General features: G+C 39.0%; 1 protein-coding gene and 1 non-coding gene across 3 annotated transcripts; one reads left to right on the forward strand and one right to left on the reverse strand.

The window, feature by feature from the left end:
* Positions 1-6,265: 6,265 nt before the first annotated feature.
* Positions 6,266-6,339, forward strand: trnat-agu (transfer RNA threonine (anticodon AGU)). The gene has a single exon. It is a non-coding gene; the product is annotated as a tRNA-Thr (tRNA).
* Positions 6,340-9,703: 3,364 nt separating this feature from the next.
* On the reverse strand, positions 9,704-17,487 carry vtnb (vitronectin b). Of its 2 annotated transcripts, none has more exons than XM_022206593.2 (8): positions 17,309-17,487; positions 15,228-15,344; positions 14,883-15,122; positions 13,415-13,554; positions 12,884-13,040; positions 11,697-11,855; positions 10,366-10,716; positions 9,704-10,253 (listed from the first exon to the last, which is right to left on the reverse strand). In XM_022206593.2, the coding sequence occupies exons 1-8, from the start codon at positions 17,370-17,372 to the stop codon at positions 10,117-10,119; spliced, it is 1,365 nt and encodes a 454-aa protein (XP_022062285.2). In that variant the 5' UTR covers positions 17,373-17,487; the 3' UTR covers positions 9,704-10,116. The 2 variants fall into 2 exon arrangements, with proteins under 2 accessions (XP_022062285.2, XP_022062286.2); XM_022206594.2 differs by having other exon boundaries at positions 10,366-10,698; positions 17,309-17,486.
* Positions 17,488-18,127: the final 640 nt, after the last annotated feature.

The raw sequence follows: 18,127 nt of genomic DNA on the forward strand, positions 1-18,127 counted from the left end.
GTATTTGTTTCTACTTTTATGTTGTATTTACTGACAGTTTCTAACAAGAACTGTGTGTGTTTCAAATGCAAAATGTACTTGTGAAGTGCTCGTGCTTGTAGTGTGGTTAAAAAGTACAATATTAAGATATGTCAGAATATTTAGCTGTGACCTGCAGCCAGTGGCTCCAACAGTCAGACCTGGACTGAACATTCGACAGACTTTAGCACAACTATGATCTTTATCACAGAACTCCATGAAACACATAACTATCTATCAAAATAATGCATTTTTCGGCTGAAGTTTTTCTGTAAAATAAAAAATGTGCAAAAAGGGGGAAAAAAATTTATCTTACTTACTTAATTGCATCTTTTATTGGATGCCAATCGGTCACACGCAGAATTAAATCTCAGCACCAAGCGATTCTCTCTGATGTCATGATTCAGTCTGACAGTCCTGGAAATCCTGGAATAATATTCTTGTTCTGGAATAATGTTTACTCAGAGAAAAGCAATGTGACAATCCAACAAAAACCTTGACTCAGGACAGCTTAATTGACAGATATATAAAGTGACAACTAACAGAATATAACATTTACAACTTGGCACATATTTAATGTTTAAATATGTGTACAAATAAATGAAGCTCAAGAGGAAAACATGACAACAAAACACCAACAGTAGATAATCATTTGAGAGGAGTTCCATTGTTAACCCAATTTATCTCCGGCAGACTTTAAATTGTGTGTTTGAAGTGATCTAAAATCAAACATATTGTAAAAAAAATGTGTATTTTCCGACATCTGATCATAAGCAAAGTTTGTGTCTTCATCTCTTCATTTGTATCTGAACACTAGTTATGAATTAAAATCATGAAATATCAATGAATAGAAAACTTACTGGATCCTTTTTAAAGATGCTACAGATGTTCTTCTGTTGTAAGAAACCTCAGATGTTATTTATTTGTCTGATTTCATGTTAAATTCTGTGCATATCTTCACAACAAAAGACTGTGGACTCTTTGATCCAGAGTGGAGCTGAAGTCACACTAACCCGCTGGACTGCAGCACTGTTAGCTCTGCTCACATAATATTTCAGCATCTTTATTTGACAACTACAGCTGCACTGAATCACGAATCCTGCTTCGGGGCCTTTAATCCACAGCCAAACTGGAATCACACTCAGCCTCAATGTCTCAGATCCAGAGAGGCCTCCACAGCACGGGACAGGACGAGCAGAGTTTCCACATCAAACAGAGTGTTTGTGTATTGTCAGGAGGGAGCGAGGACAAGGTGACGGAGAGGAGGGCAGAGCGTCATTCACACCCGAGTGTCGACCCTGATGTCGTAGAGAGGAGTGTGGACACAGGAGCCCGGCGTTTCTCTGTGTGCACACCTGAGTTTGTGAGGTATGAAGGTGAAGCTTTCACACACTGAGGGAAAAGGACAGTTTGTGTATTCTGTGTTTCTATGTGGAGGTCAGAAGCAAAGTCTGGGCTTCAGAGCAGGACAGAGAGTAAAAATGGGATTTAAAGAGGCCCAGCAGGAGCTGAGAATGTGTGGAAGAATGGAAGAAAACAGGACATTATGTCAGTTTGTGATTCTGTCCTTGATATTTCAGAGACATTTGTTCATATTAAAGTAGGTAGCAAGTTAAAAATCAACTAAAAAGTCTTTCAAAATTGAAGAGATGCAAGTTAACTCTTAGGAAAAGTCTTTACTTTACAGTTATGGCCAACATGAATCTCCTAAACAGTCTCAGTGTTTCTTATTCCAGATTATCTGAGCTCATCTGTAAGGAATAATGATCATTTGGCCATAAAATCATTTGTTGTTTTAAGACAGTGGAAATCTTCTACATTTGTTCAGCTTCACTGTGATCTATCCATGTATCCCGTGTATCTGTCTTTCTTATGCTCCTGCATCACTGTATTTTGCTTTTGCTTTAGATCGGTTGGATACTCAGTTTTACAACATATTTAAATAACATTTTACATTGTGATGTTTGCATTCTGGGGCTGCACAGTGCGTAGTGGTTAGCACTTTCGCCTTGCAGCAAAGAGATCCCTGGTTCAAACCCTGGCCTGGGATCTTTCTGCATGGAGTTTGCATGTTCTTCCTGTGCATGTGTGGGTTTTCTCTGGATACTCCGGCTTCCTCCCACAGTCCAAAAACATGCTGAGGTTAATTGATGACTCTAAATTGCCCGTAGGTGTGAGTGTGATTGTTTGTCTGTATATGTAGCCCTGCGACAGACTGGCGACCTGTCCAGGGTGTCTAATGCTGCCCCCTAGTGGATCATTTTCACATCCAATTGCTTTTGCCCTCATGAAAACAGATATTGGATTATACCGTACAGCTGTATGCAAAGCTGAATTCAGCTATCAAAACCATTACACCACAAAGTGTTGCTCCTGCAGATGAACCTTGCCAGTGTTCTACTATTATTTAATATAGTGTTTTTGGAATAATATTAAGGGTAGTTTAAGCTACAGCAATCCATAACATTGCATATGACCATTTGTTTCACATGTTTGTAGTGCTGCTGTCCTTTGAGAACCACCTAAGAAGAGAACTGTTAATAAGTTTGGCCTGTTTTCAGCTTTTTGATGTTTTATAGCAAATCAAAGTGAGTTATTAAATAGTTTATATTGACTGCTTAATAAGCAGTGAGCAGTAAACGATCAAGCATCCTTCAGTTAATTGTGTTGGAAATTTAATCTGCCTTTGGTCCAGAGGATCTCTAACCTCTGAAATAATAAAGATTGTCTTCAACTACAGAGTTTGTCCATTAAATTCTTGCAAGAAAGATCAAGCAGTTCAACAGAGCATCCAGGTCAGCAGAACGCAAGCGACAAAAATAAGAAAGTGTACAGAACTCTTAAAGAAGGAAAAGAGGACAAAGGAAAAGGGGAAGGGTGGGCTGAGGAACATGTGTTCATTAGTGAATACTTTTGTGAGCTGGGGTTGTGAGATATCCCTATCTCCTCTAAACTATCACTTCCTGAAAGCAGGTCATAGTAACAATGGTTATGTCCTCGACCAGTGCAGAAGATTAAAGCTGTGTCGGTTGTATCTGCAAAACTTATACGGAATGGATTATATTCAGCAATTTTCCATCACATTATCACAAACATTCAAGCAACAACATTTGGAGATGTACAATTTTCACTGGACTGGGAAGCACATGAAAAAGATCTATCTATCTATCTATCTATCTATCTATCTCTCTCTCTCTCTCTGAGATTTAGTGGAAAACATTTTATCCAGCCTACATCATACATCTGATATCTGTAACAAACAGGATTTTTAAATCCAACTAAAAAAATGTCAGTTTGCAATTTAACAAACCTAACGGGTTTATATGGAGAGTAACTAATCTGGAGAGTAACTAGTTACTGAGAAGTACTAGAGTAAAAGTATCCAGCTAAATAAAATGGACATGGAAACTTAAGTAAAGTAAAAGTACCTCAAATGTGCTCAAACTACTTCACTGATTATTGAACTAATCACCAAATTTAATGCCTCATCTTCAGTAAACTCATAGACAACACGTGTGACATCTGAAACAAGCAGCTTCCACCTCTGCGTCTGCTTCATGTCTGTAAATTTACATCCAGTTTGCATTGACCCCCTCCGCTGTGTGAGTCTGGCACTCGCCTGGGAACTGCTGGCTGTGCATTGGACTGCGCGTTATCCGGTGTTTTGATGTCTCCATCGGTGGAAACGCAAGCGACCAGGAATAAGAAAAGTTTGTCACCTCGGCACATTATGGCGGACTGAAGCCTCACACTCCGGCAGCCGCCTCAATACACTTCCAGCATCCACACACCGCGGCTTTTTCCTCTCTCTCTTCTGCGCACCAGGAGGCAGCGCGCTGTGGAGGAGAGGATGTGCCACAGACCGGAGTGTCGGAGAAGAGCGATTGTTGCTTTACCTGCCACATGTTTCACTTTTAGATGATTACAGGAAGCACTACAGATAAAAACAATACTGCATCTAGTCTAAAATCCGTGCATTTACACCCATAAAAACCTAATTGGTGTGTGCGACTTTACAACATACAGCTCTCTGTGCTTAGGTCAGGACAAGCCCCTCCTGCTCCAAATTGGCGCATTAATGGCTCATCTGGGATCAAACATGACACCTAGTAGCCGGACAGCCATGAATAGGTGTGCTCCACATCAAAGCCACATGTTTCTAAAGGACTGACAACATCCACCGAGAAGCATGGGTGGGGGCGGGGGCTTTCCCTGACAGACGTTGTTTCTCGGCTGTCAGGGAAAGTATAAAACCCTCTGGCCTGTCCTGCCTGCCTGGTCACAAGGAGACACACCTGAAACTCACATTAGAACAGGTTGAAGGAAAAAAAAAACATGGCATACAAATTGCATTTTCCTGTTCCTGACATGATGCCGTTTTACTCCGGACAGTACTGGCCCGCTGCATGCCTGGACAATTACAACCATTACGCACAGGATTCCTGCAGAGGTGAGTGGATATTACAACATGATCATTTTATTATTATTATTATGGATGCTTGACCCTCCTGTCGTCCTGTGGGTCAAAATTGAGCCGGTTTAAAGTTTGAAAATGTGGGGGGAAAAAAAAAAATATATATATATATATATATATATATATATATATATATATATATATATATATATATATATATATATATATATATATCACAGTGAAACTTCTGATGTCCACATTTTCAACATTTTTTGGTGGAAAAAAGAAATGTTAAAAATGTTTCTTTAGAACATTCACACAAAAAAATAAATCAAAATCCAGAGAATTTCATTGGATTTTGGTTTATTTTTTTGTGAATGTTCTTAAAGAAATATTGGTAGTTTTACCGATATATATTTAATCGCTTTAGATATTTTTAGGATTTTTTTGAAGATTTTTACTCATTTTTTGAAAGAATTTACAAGAATTTTCTTGCCAAATTTGAGGGATTTTAAAAAATATATAACGTAAGTGAAACTTTTAAGGATTCATTGAGATTTTCTTCCTGAAGGTTTTGCAAATTATCAGAAATGTGGGGAATTTTTGCTGAATTTTTGGATTTTTTTTCAGACAAGGAAGCAATATTTTTGTGCCATAAATGAGGACAACATATGCAGCTTCCACATTTTGTACAGTTTATTTCATTTATTCTTTTATACCATCCTTGCAAGTCACTATATTGTTCACTTTTTTCCAAATTGAGTTCATTTCTGCAGACAAGTAAACGTGAGAAATAACTAACTTTTGTCCTGCAGTGCATCATGGTGCTCCATACAGGATCCACTCAGAGACCCAACGCCGCCGAAAGCGCACGACTTTCAGCAAAGCTCAGCTGAGCCAGCTGGAGAGGGTCTTCTCTGTCACACATTATCCGGACATCCAAACCAAGGAGACCCTGGCCTCTATAATCGGACTACCGGAGTCTAACATCCAGGTATGACATGTTCCTTGTGGTACGTAACTTGGACAACGCCCAGGTGTTTCTTTACACAACAATCTAATCAACAGGTCTGGTTTCAAAATCGACGTGCCCGCTACTTCAAGAGCAAGAAAAACACCAGAGATGTCCCCAAACCCTCCACAGACCACCTCCACCCACAGTCCACCTACAGGGCATCATCCGGTCCACCGTTCCCTCAGCAGATCCCGTCTTTCCTTCCTCCAGGACACTTGGCTTCCGGTTTACCTCAGACCACCAGACTTTCAACAATCCTGGACAGTCAGCCTTCATCCAGCCTCCCAGGAGGGACCCCAGACCACTACTACCAAACCCCACACTTCACTGATTACCAAGACGTGTTTCCACACACTGAGTGGGATTTGCCAGAAGGTTTAGAGGCTTTCCTCGGTGATTCTCCGGGATCCAAGCCGGTGGGAAGCCGCTGTGCTGCAGCTGAGCCTCCTGGACCCAAAGAGGGCACCCAGAGTCCGCTGGATCAGCAGGGCTGCTCTGACGACCTGTCTGATCTGAACCTCCACGACCTGATGTTCGACTTCAATCTGCCGAATTTGGAGATTTCTGCAGCAATGATTGATTATCTTTTAAGCTGACTGATGGAAGAAACGTAGATATCTAAAAAGTTATTTCAACGTGTAAATAGAGTTAGCTGTAGCAAAGTATTTATGATGAGACTGCCTCGAAGAAGGCAAAGAAAAATGTGTATTGGGATAATTTTATTAACGTAATGTAGAATTACAAATAACTTTCATACTGCTGAACCGCGTTTGTGTGGATCTCATTCATAAAGCCAGTTGCTATGGTCGTCATCACGTGGCGCCGTGGCTTAGTTGGTTAAAGCGCCTGTCTAGTAAACAGGAGATCCTGGGTTCGAATCCCAGCGGTGCCTTTTTGCGGGTGAAACCAATGCAAGTCTGACAAGCACAATCAATAAAGTAGGGTATTACAACTGTTTTGAACACTTCGCCGCCGAAACGTGCTGTAACTGAAATAATAAAAGTTTTTATGACTCCTTCCAACCTGTCCAACAACCTTTCCTGCCCAGACCGTCTCAAAGCAAACCGACATAAACATAGTTACAACACTTGCACTACGACACATTGTGGATAGATAGACATATGTGTGGACTTTAGACAAAAATGGTGATAAGCCAACTTACTTACAACTGCATGGAAGTTGATTTTTGATGTGATTTCGATCACAAGAAGCGCACCTTAACTCGACACTTTATGTTAGTTTCAAATCTGGCTCAGTAGCCAATCAAAAGTCGTCCTCGACAGCGCTAGGCAACAGCTCAACACTGCAGTCAAGTATTCATGTAAAAAATAAAGGCATTTAAAACCACCGCAGTCAATTCAGAACATAACCAGACTTATAACAAGAACATTCAAATACACAAATACATAACTCAAATGCAACAAAACCACAGGAAGTGCAACTTAATGAATACAAACAGAGCACAACGACAAAAAGTTGCTTAAAATTATGGATTACATGTAAAAACATATGGTTGAGAAGGTTTTTATTTTTATTTTATTATAAATGTCATACATTTATGTGTGTGGTGTTCTCCTGTTAGTCAATTGTCCTGCAGGAGGTGCACATCTTTTTCTAGAATGACATCAAGTGTATAACCATTTAGGCCAGCTGAAGCAGATTTTTTACATATGCTTTGGATTATATTTGTAATATGTAATGTAGTCTATTATAGAAAATATGCAGTGTACTGAGATGTAGAAACATCTATAAGGTAAAAAAGCAATAACAGTGTGCAAGAAAAAAAATTGCCTCTCTAAAATCTTAATACAACAACAACAACAATAATAATAATAATAATAAATCTATATAAATATATGGGGCAGTCAAAGAATGTTTTAAAATACATGGAATGCAAGTAATCACACAATCAGAAGTTGTTGCATTTACTCTCAGGTATACGTCACTTCGGGTAAAAACATCTGCTAGATGAAACTGTAAAATTGTAAGAGGCTGAAAATCACAATAAGTGAGGAAGATCCATGTGGGGAACTATCCAAGGCAGCTTTATGAACCCCACTGCATGATTTTACCTGCTCAGAAGAGATTCTGCAGTTCAACAACATTCAGGACACAAGGCCTACTGAACCTACTGTATAAGTTTTTGATGTAAACATGACATGCAGCTGCTGAATATGGAAGAGAATCAGATGACGAGGATAGATCGGTCGGCCTTTGAACCATTTTGGACAGGATAAACTATTTTATTTAAGTGAACGCATGAGTTAGTCGCTCTTTAGACCAGACCAGTAGGTGGAATACTTCTTGAAACCAACTTTTTAGGTCAACATTCAAAGATTTAAGGTGGATTATTCCTTTAAACCAATCTAAATTTCATGTTTTGATCATTATCAAGTGAGAAACCTCAATCCAGACTCCTCACAATGATGTTTGAGATTTATGCTGCTGTTATTTGTTTAGTCCAGACTAAACAACAGAAATCCACAACTGGATTCAGCTGCCTCTCAAAAGGCTCCTTCATCTGGTGGCACTTCTTCTGAGGGGAAGCTGAGCTTCAGCAGAACTTTGGAGATGTGTTCCAGTGGTTGGTGGATGTGTGGGGAGATAGAGAGGGACCTTTGAATTGTTCAGAAAGGAAAACAGGGAACGTATTGGTAGTTTTTGCAATCTCTGACCTTAAGGAGGAACTGCTACTTTCACTCTGTAACGAGATGGCGGTTATTTTAAAGACCCAGCTCCTGGCGGCTTTGAGTGAAAATTTAACATCCATCAAAACAGAACTGCAGACAGTTAAATCTGAGCTGTTGGTCAGTATTTCAAACATCAAGTCTGACCCGGGCGCCCTAAAGCATGCTGTGGGTGAAACAGAAACTTCAGTCTCCACATCACCGACAACATCGTCACACTCCAAAGCAGAGCACCTGTCTGCTGAACTTTTAAAAATGGACTATAAAGGTGAAGAATGTGAGAACAGATGTGATCAGAAAGAAGTCATTTCCTTTTTTTTCCCTTTCTGCTTGACTTGATGCTGTCAGATGCAGATGTTCGAGCTGATTCTGATCTTTCAGGAGAAAAAGCTGCTTTTCCTTCATAGACTTTTCAGGAAATTATTCTCTCAGGTTTTCTCTGCTATTTATATTGTTATTATCTGTGCTTATTCCATCATTGTAAAATAAAGTTGGAAGCATAAAGACTCATTTAGTTTTTTTATTCCTGAAATCTTTGACGTAGCAGAACTAAACTTCCATTTTCCTTCTTGTACTTCTGATACTAGAACTAACTGTCTTCAACACAGATCATCTGGTTTTAATGAATCAGCAGCAACATCACAACAAATGAGACAATTTTCAACAAATTCATGAACCTGATGTGATTTAAAACTATCAGAGTCCAGTTTAGTGTCAAATTAAAGCTGATTACTGACAACTAGAACATTAACGTTACTGTTTTAATCACATTTCAGTTTTTTGAACATTACATTAACGTCAACCAGCTACAGTTTAATGAACTTAATGAACCACATGACAGGAACACAACACACTTCAGCTGCTGACAGGAAACAACACAAACATCGTTAGCTTGATGCTACATTTAGCTGCTAATCAGGACTGCTTAGCTAGTTAGCATCGCTAATTCATATTAAAGCTAATACTCACTGGATGCTAACTCTCTTCTCTGGTCAACACGCAGAGAAATAAACTCCTGGGGTTCACTGCTCACATTATATCTGACTCTGAAGTTGAACATAAAGTTAATTAAAACCGGCACCAATCAGTAAGATCCGCCACTGAATTGAACACTTTCACATTTTTCCCGTCTTATATCTCTCCCCTTATATCCCTGCTGCTTAATGGGAGAACTGAGCTGAAGGTTGTCCTGTCAGTGTTTTGAATCGTGGTCTGAATGGGGTCAGGGTCGTTCTCAAACACATTTGGAGCTCATTGGTCAGTGCAGTACGATATTTAATTTGGATTATATTCATAGGAGAGAAAACTACCTCATAACTGTATGTTCAGCCGAACATAATCAGCATGTGCAGGGCTACTTTCTTCTCGGTGTCGCGTTATTTGTCTTTCTATCTACTCTGTCCTCTTGTCTGTCCTTTGCCTCTAAACTGTTTTCTGAACGCTGAGCTTGCTTAGCGGATACTAGATGGCCAGTCCACCCCTGTTCTCTTCTTACTGTACAATAAACCCACAGGTTCACTGAAGATCACAGATTCTGCACGTTTTCTGATCAGACTGAAGAGGTCAGCACAGGATCAAAACAAGCTTTTATTCTCACAAGGATGCAGGCAAATAAATTGACCAGCAGAGGGCAGTGAGTGTGGAAATACATTTGAGCTTTAGAACCTCAAAACATTTATTTTGTGGTCTCATATATGTGTATCTTTAATTATAGATCTGTTGACTGTTGGTTGACAATTTTAAGGGGTTTGTTTAGGTTTCTGCTAAGGATAAGCTTGTAAATGTGATACACCCAACACTGAAAAAGTTTATTAAATTATGCACAATTTCCATCTAAGGAGCCATTTGAAGGGTATTTAAAATGAACTAAATGTGGAAACAACAAATACAGCTGGTGCTATTGTCATTTAGCTCATATTTTAATAGTCACAGAGAGATGTGCTTGAAACTCAGAGTGGGTTTCTTTGTATTCCCTCAGCTGTCTATCTCTTCTCTGCTCTCGATGCATCCGGTGTCTCTTCATGCTTGCAGCCCAGCCAGTATTTTGCAATGGATCGTGGGTATGGAGGGAAGACAGCATCCACACGTTTTGTCTTCAGAGCCACTCTGTAGTATTTATCTGCAGCAAACAGAGAAGAAACACACAATGTGTAAAAGGAGGAAGCACAGGATATTTTGTATTCTTGTTTTGAGTGTAATTTTGCCTCTGTTTTGACTCCATGTATTCATACCTCTCTTGAAAAAGTACACATTCTGAACAGGGGTGCTTTTGTACTCCTGTGTGGTGCTTTCTTTAACGGCGTCGCCGTAGTCGCCGTAGTCGCCGTAGTCGAACCAGTCATCGTAAAACCACAAATCATCAAACAAGGAGCGGCTCAGCCTCAGTTTCTGTCCACGTTTCTTGCTGGGCCTCCTCTTGCGGCTACTACGCCTCCTCACAGGAGGAGAAGACAGAGTGGGTTTAGGACTGAGGTGAACTCGTCCCACCATGGCAGCATCTACAGGAGATCTGATGCCATGCCAGTCCCTGCTGATGAGACGAGGGCTTCTCTGGTGACTGTCCACTGGAAGGGGAGAAAAGACTGAAAAATCATGCAGATAGAAATTAACACACAAGAGATCCATCCATCCATTTTCTATACACTGCTTAATCCTCATTAGAGTCGTGGGGAGGCTGGAGTCTATCCTGGCTGACTTAGGGTGAAGGCAAGGGACACTATGGACAGTTGGCCAGTCTGTTGCAGGGCTACAGGGTGACCCAAAAGTTTGGAAACAAATTAAAAGTCTATAATCCAAATAATATAATGTTATTTCAATGAATCAGTACCACAGATATATTCAGAAGAGTAACAGATTAGTGTAAAACAAACATATTTGGACATGTTCATGTTTGTTTCTTATACAAAGACGTGAACGTTTCCACCACCTGGTTACACTGGTATCTTCTGGAATGTACCTTCATTTATGCTTATGAAGGTTCCTCAAACTGGCCAGTAAATGTTGCCTCATAGTACTTTTTGATGTTTAAAAAAATTGAAACTGTCAGATACTTTAACATCAAGAGTTTTGAAATCTGACACTGATGGCCTGCATTTTGAAGTTATGCTCCAGCATACCTGGACCTTATGGTTCTATTAATTTTCTTCCAAGTTATTGCACTCGGCAAATACTATGCTTTTAAGTTATTTTATTATGGTATAACAAAAATGGGTAAAATAAGAGTGAATTCATGCACCCCCAACTGAAATAGACACTGCAGTTAAACTTTGTTTCCAAACTTTTGGGTCACCCTGTACATATACAGACAAACAATCACATTCACACCTACGGGAAATTTAGAGTAACCAATTAACCTCAGCATGTTCTTTGACAGTGGGAGGAAGCTGGAGAACCTGGAGAAAACCACATACAGGGAGAACATGCAAACTCCATGCAGAAAGATCCCAGGAAGGCCGGGACACGAACCAGCTGCAAGACAAAAGTGCTAACCACCACACCATGCAGCCCCAAACAAGAGACGACACTTGAAAGCATAATAGTTGACATAATAGTTGAACCTTACAGGCACTTCCAAAGAGCCCTGTGAAGAGATCCTCCCATGTGTTGTCGCAGAAGAGGTCAGTGTATTGTGTGAACAGCATCGACGGAGAGGACTTGCTCATCTGGACACACTCCTCATGGGACGGCTGCTGCTTGAACTCATACTGGTAATACTTGTCATCTGAAGGGAGGCAAAAACACGGACTGTAGGACTTTTATGATACATTATGAAAAAGAAGGCGCTTAGAATAATCAATAATGCCGTTTTGCTTTTCCTCCTGTGATGAGTTAAAATATCTGCTGTGAACAAAACCAACAGAGATAAAAACTCACTGTATGCACTGATTTTCATCACATTTTTTATCTTTTTCTAACCCTGAGGCTGTTTGAACATCTTGAAATGATCGGGCGAGGAAATTTTTCAGTATTGAAGAAGTATTTAGGTCTTTCATTATGTAAAAGTACTAAATCCACAATGTAGAAATACTCAGCTACAAGTAAGTGCCACATGTAAATTCCGGTGTACAAAAAGTACACATTAGCATCGTAATATACTTCACTTATCAAAACTAAGAGTAGTCATTTGGAAGATGTATTGTTGGGTAAATGCTATTTTACTGGGGCAGCTGGTTACTTCACACATACTTAATTACTTTATATTTCCAGGTAGCTTAGTCTACAGTAAACCATTGTAATGCATTTGTAAACCCTGTAAAACCCAAATATACAAAAAAGGGGGCATAAATAATATATGTATATATTTATACAGAAATAATAAAACTGCTAATTATATATATATATATATATATATATATATATATATGGACAGTATTTGAGTTAATTTATTGATATACTTTCCCCACTGAAGAATCAGGAGCCCAAAGAGGTTACTAAATGACCTGCAGAAATCACAAGAGAATTAGGAAAACAAAAAATTCCATTTTTGCACAAATTGCTTTTGTGAATCTGATGCTTTTCTAATCTTTGCTTTTTATTATGAATTGAAAAATGGTCAAGTTCCCCATCTGTGTAAAACTATTCAAGCACAACACTCTGAATTGCTTTAACTGCTGAGCCATATGCAAATTAAGTTTCATCATTTTGAAAGCTCATGAGCAAAAATGATTGGAAGCTTTAGACAACTGCAAGGTTTAGGGGTCACAATTTGCTTTCAAAAACTGAAAAACATACTAATCTGTACAGACATACCTTTGAAAAAATAGGCTTTCTCTCTGCCACGGTGACTTGGTGCTGGCACTGCAAACGCAGCATCAACATCATTTGGGATGCCGTCGAAGCCGACTGAAATTTGTCGTGGATAGTCCTCGTCCAAGACATCCCCGTCAAACCTCCAGTACTGGTTCCCCTGAGGAAGAATGAATGTAGAAGCCAGAGCAGAGAGGCTTGATGTAAGGAGCAGCCTTATGAGCACCATGAAATGCCCCTGCTGAAGATCTGAGCTCTGAGAGTCTGAGTGAAGCGAACAATTAACAGGAGTCTTTGGTTTATAGTATGTTCAGACATCACTGCTGCGTCTCCATGATTTGATGATTCCTCTGTAAGGATGTCAGTTTGATTTAGCTGAAGGCCACATTACTACAACACTGCGTAGTTGTGCAAGATTGAGGTTTTAGGATTTACTGAATTAATAGCTTTTATTGTTTTATTCTAAGTTTAAGTCATTGAATTATGATACAAGCTTGACAAAAACATTCCCTGATCCCAGACAGAAGCTTCTACCTTAAAGATGTAGGACTTTCCCTGACAGTTGATGCGTGTGAAAGCAGCGCTGACAGGCCCAGTGATTCCCCACACGTCCTCGATGAGTTTGGGGTAACCAGGAAGTACGGACTTCTCATCCAACTCAAAAAAATATTCACCTGCAAAGAAAAGCGGGTTCCAGCTCAGTTTTGATGTTGGCATTTACCACAAAAGTCTCAGTTCAATTGAAACAACCACGATAAACCACAAAACTCAGAAAACTGATTAAAAATGTACAGCCCTCATCGTCTTATCCAGCTGAATAAGTCCAGACTTGAGTTTTTAATGTCTGTAAATCAGCATGTTTTCTTGTTCATTTCTTCAAACTTTGCTAGATGCAACGGCAAAGAAGGAACATTTAAGGCATAAAAAGTTTGTTTTTTTTTTTAAATCTGTGCTCGAACTAATTTAATGCTGAAGATAATATTTAGTCTGCCAAGGAACACAGCAGAGTTCTGTGACGATTGGCGTACGTTTGTCTGTTCTGTGCACAACATTATCCCAAAACAGACTAACGGATTTGGATGAAATTTTCAGGGAAGGTCAAAAATGACCCAAGGACCACCTGATTAGATTTTGGCAGTGATGCCGCTTACCGTCTGGATCCACAGATTTGTTAAAGATTTGTGTATCACTGCAAGATCATGGCATGGTGTCACTGTAACTATGACAACAAAAGAACACTCTGTCAGCTGTCTGCTGATGGTCACACGATTGTGGTTCTACGACAAATCGACCACTGGAGACTTATCAGGACTTATCCATCAGAAATCATACAAAGACTGAGCAGCCTTCCAGTCTCTGAGTGCTTTTCTTGTAATTTATGTCCTCTGAAGAACATGCATGACCTTTTCCAGCCTAAGTCAAAAAGCAGAATAGTAATTATTGTTAATGCATTGAATTTAATACATCTTATAATCCAAGGAAGGTGTATAAACCTTCCAAATTTAGGCTATTCCTTAATGTTTTTTCATCTGGATACATTGTCTTTCATTCCGAAACGCTGACATGAAATTGTTTTTAACTGAATTTTTCATTTTATCTTCTCTGATTGCCGCTAGCTTTTTCTCCCCATTTATAAAAGATCTTTGGCTGGGAAGAATTCAGAGTATTTCTGGGCCTTTTAGGAAATTGAAACAATGAAGTTTTGATTTGTGTGTCATTGCTGTGATCTTAGGTTTTGAGTATGAACCACTGACTATAAAGTTTAAAAAAAGCAGGAGAAAGAATACTTACTTATAATAAGAAGCTTAGTGCAAGACAGACATTATGAACGATCCATGTAAAACTTTTCGAACATTACTGGATAAGATAACATCCAAGATGATCATTTGAAAATCTAGTCATTTTTTAAGTTTCTGAAACCCACATTTTGCACAATACAGCAGAGATCAGAGACAATAACTGTCACCTACAGACAGAAACCCTTTTGGTTGTCCAGGTTTACCTCTAAATGCATATATGGAGCTGTTCTTCAGCTGCAGGAAAGCATCAAAAGGTCGACCGCTGCAGGCTACTGCGTCCGGATCCACAAGCGGTGTTGGTGCCTGTGTGGCGGTGGACGGAGAGGAGGCAGGGATGGTCGGAGCAACGGTGTCTGAAGTTGGCATGACGATCGTGGTGTAGTTGATGACATTTGACGGTGTTTCTGTCGCATCTTCGTTCTCATCAAAGGTATCACCTCGAGCTGAGGGCAGGACATGGGAAGGTTTGAACCATTTACAAGACCTGAGACGTTTAAAGTACACATCTTTCAGTCTGTAAAATTGTAGTATTTCACTGCTGTACTGACCTTTTTTGGGGCAGATGGTGTAATAGTCGCCACAGCAGCTTCCATAATACACACACATTGAGTCACACTGGCATTTGGTTTGGGCGCTGAAGGTGCCACAGCGACCCACACAGGACTCTGTGGAAATACGCTCTGTTTGTTTAGACTGATACAACATGAACGGAAACAGCGACGCTTGATCTGAATTTTGTAACCAGTGAAATAAAAAGTAGAAGGATCATTTACTGAAGTAGAAAATAAAAGCGGTGCATTTGGATTTATGTAAAAGTACAGAAGTATTATTAATTTGATGGACATCAAGTATTAAACATTAAAGTACTCCTTTAAATGTTATATGATTATGTATTACCTGATTAGACTATTACTGATTCAGAAGTGGACTGACAGCAGCATTTATTGTTGTAGATAATCCACAGTTAACTGTTACTTCATCTCTTGTTGCTGCTGTACAAAAGTATAATCCAGTCCATTCTGCTGTATTGTTCTTCCTGTTTCTATACTTTGTTATCAGTTTCAGACAGAAACCGACTTGTTAAAATTACATGTATTGCATCTAAAATTATACATCAACCTACACCTAACATATCTGAACTTAATAACAAGGCAATAGCCCGTCTCGCTAGATCAATAATTTCGAACACTGAACACCCTCTTCATCACATGTTCCAGCTCCTCCCCTCTGGACGCAGATTTCGAGCACTAAGATGGCATTATGTCCTTTACAACAGAAGTTTTGTTCCATCAGCTATCGTCATCCTCAATAAGCGACCGCGCTGAACTTGAATTCTATTTTTGTGTGTCATATTGTGAATTTTGTCCTTGCATGTATGTTATGATGTGTGACATGACAGCTTGTGAAAACAAATTTCCTTCGGGACAATAAAGAGCTCTATCTATCTATCCATCTACTTTGGTGTAGGGGTTACCAACCAAGAGTTCAGGTCATTCCAGATGGTCACAAGACAAATATGAGAGTTTGTGATACGATAAATAGGGCAAGAATAAAAACTGAAAGTCTGGTCCTCAACTCTATTTGAATTATTTTTAGACTGTTTTCTCAGCTTATGTTTTATGTGAAATACTGGATGACTTTTACTCGTTGAGACTCAAACAGTTATTTAAATAAAGCCATTTAGACATTTACCGTGAAGGCTGGGGAACACTATGATCATATTTAACACATTTTGTATGTTTTCTTTAATGTAAAGTCTTACATGAAAAAAAATAACTATTGCTGTAGAATAAATGTAGTCAGGCATCAGTATAAAGTAGTAAAAAAGTCACTAAAGTAAAGTCCAAGTACCTCTGAATTACACTTAGATGCAGTTCTTCACTAAATATACTTGATTACCTTTCACTTCTTTGACTAGCTTCAGTTTAGTTGCACAGACTTCATGCATCATCATCCAAGAATTACATCATTACAATTATATTTTACATGTAGCCACATGTGGTAGAGGACATGCCAGTCTTGCAAAGCTCTTATTTTTTGTCATTAATAAACATGTGCATGCAAGTTATTGCATTAAACAGCATTTAAAAATAAAGTATAAATAGTATAATAATAATAACATACACTATCGTACACTAACCCAGACAATTTCACATTTTACATGAAAACTCACACTTGTATCCATGTGCTAACATAACTGCACAAAACTTTTCTAATCATTAATGAGCCTATCAACTCCATTAGCTAACACAATGTAGCATTAGAACACAGGAGTGATGGTTGCTGGAAATGTTCCTCTGTACCCCTATGTAGACATTCCATTAAAAATTTCCAGCTAGAATAGTCATTTATCACATTAACAATGTCTAGGCTGCATTTCTGTTAAATTTAATGTTGTCTTCATTGAAAAAAAAAAGCTTTTCTTTCCAAAAATGAGGGCATTTCCAATTGACCCCAAACTTTTGAACGGTAGTGTCGAATCTCTGAACATGTAGGAATATTTTTCTGACAGCCTTAATTGGTGAAACCATTTTAACTGAGCACGCTGTGGATGCAGAACACAAAAGATTAGTATGTTAAATTTCTATTTTATAAACCATGCTGCAATATATTGTGTCTCTACATTTACCTTCTGCAGCAAAAGCGGTGTCCAGCAGGAGGACGAGGCCCAGCAGAACCACCGCTGGCTTCATGCCAACTCAGAAAATATCCCACTTTGAAAATAAAAAAATATAGTGGATTTTGTTATAGAATGTAATCACAGCCTGTTTACATGGATGAACTGTCTGATGGGTTTGAGCTGAGTGTCCCACTTTGGGATGCAGATGATCAATAGGTATTTTTTCAGAAGCTGCTGACCCCCAGGCGTCTGCTCTCCTGATTGGTCAACATCTGGCTGTGATAATGATTAATCTGTGAGGGCTGATCTCTGTCCCGTCTGTCCCACTAACACTATCACAGGGTAGCACAAAATGAGCACTTTATTGCACAAAATCACTTTTGTTGTATGTTTTCAGGAAAATTTAGCGTCCAACATCATATTTTTCATTATTAAAATCTGTTAAAAAAATGTTATTATTGATAGTTTGCTTATAAAAATGGTCTGAAATGCAAAATTACAAACCCTACTAGAATCTGCCAAAATGCATCTGTTGTGTCTTGTGGAGCAGATGTACGTTTGTAACTTTGAGTAAAGTGGGGTTGTAAGTTTTAAAAAAAGCATCAAAGGTTTAACATTGTGTAACCAGTGCAGTCTTTTCCCTCTATTGATCCGTGGTGTAAGTAAACAGCCCTAAAACAAACACGATGCCCTTTCCAAATTTATCCCTGATAGCCAGAGTAGTCGATCAAAAAAGAGACAAAATGTAATAGATTCTTAACATCTGTGGAGTTTATGTGTATGTGTGTGGATTATGACCAACAGGAGATTCATTAGATTAGATGCAGG

This window comes from Acanthochromis polyacanthus, chromosome 17, assembly GCF_021347895.1.
Source record: "Acanthochromis polyacanthus isolate Apoly-LR-REF ecotype Palm Island chromosome 17, KAUST_Apoly_ChrSc, whole genome shotgun sequence".
Taxonomy (NCBI): Eukaryota; Metazoa; Chordata; class Actinopteri; family Pomacentridae; genus Acanthochromis; species Acanthochromis polyacanthus.

Bases quoted from the DNA above. Each gene is read 5' to 3' on its own strand.
- vtnb (XM_022206593.2), bottom strand. From the start codon at position 17,372: ATGAAGCCAGCGGTGGTTCTGCTGGGCCTCGTCCTCCTGCTGGACACC. The intron at 15,123-15,227 runs GTCAGTACAGCA...TCCTGCCCTCAG, and splicing joins CACCATCTGCCCCAAAAAAG to CTCGAGGTGATACCTTTGAT. The intron at 10,717-11,696 runs GTAAGGTTCAAC...ATGATTTTTCAG, and splicing joins AGGGCTCTTTGGAAGTGCCT to TCTTTTCTCCCCTTCCAGTG.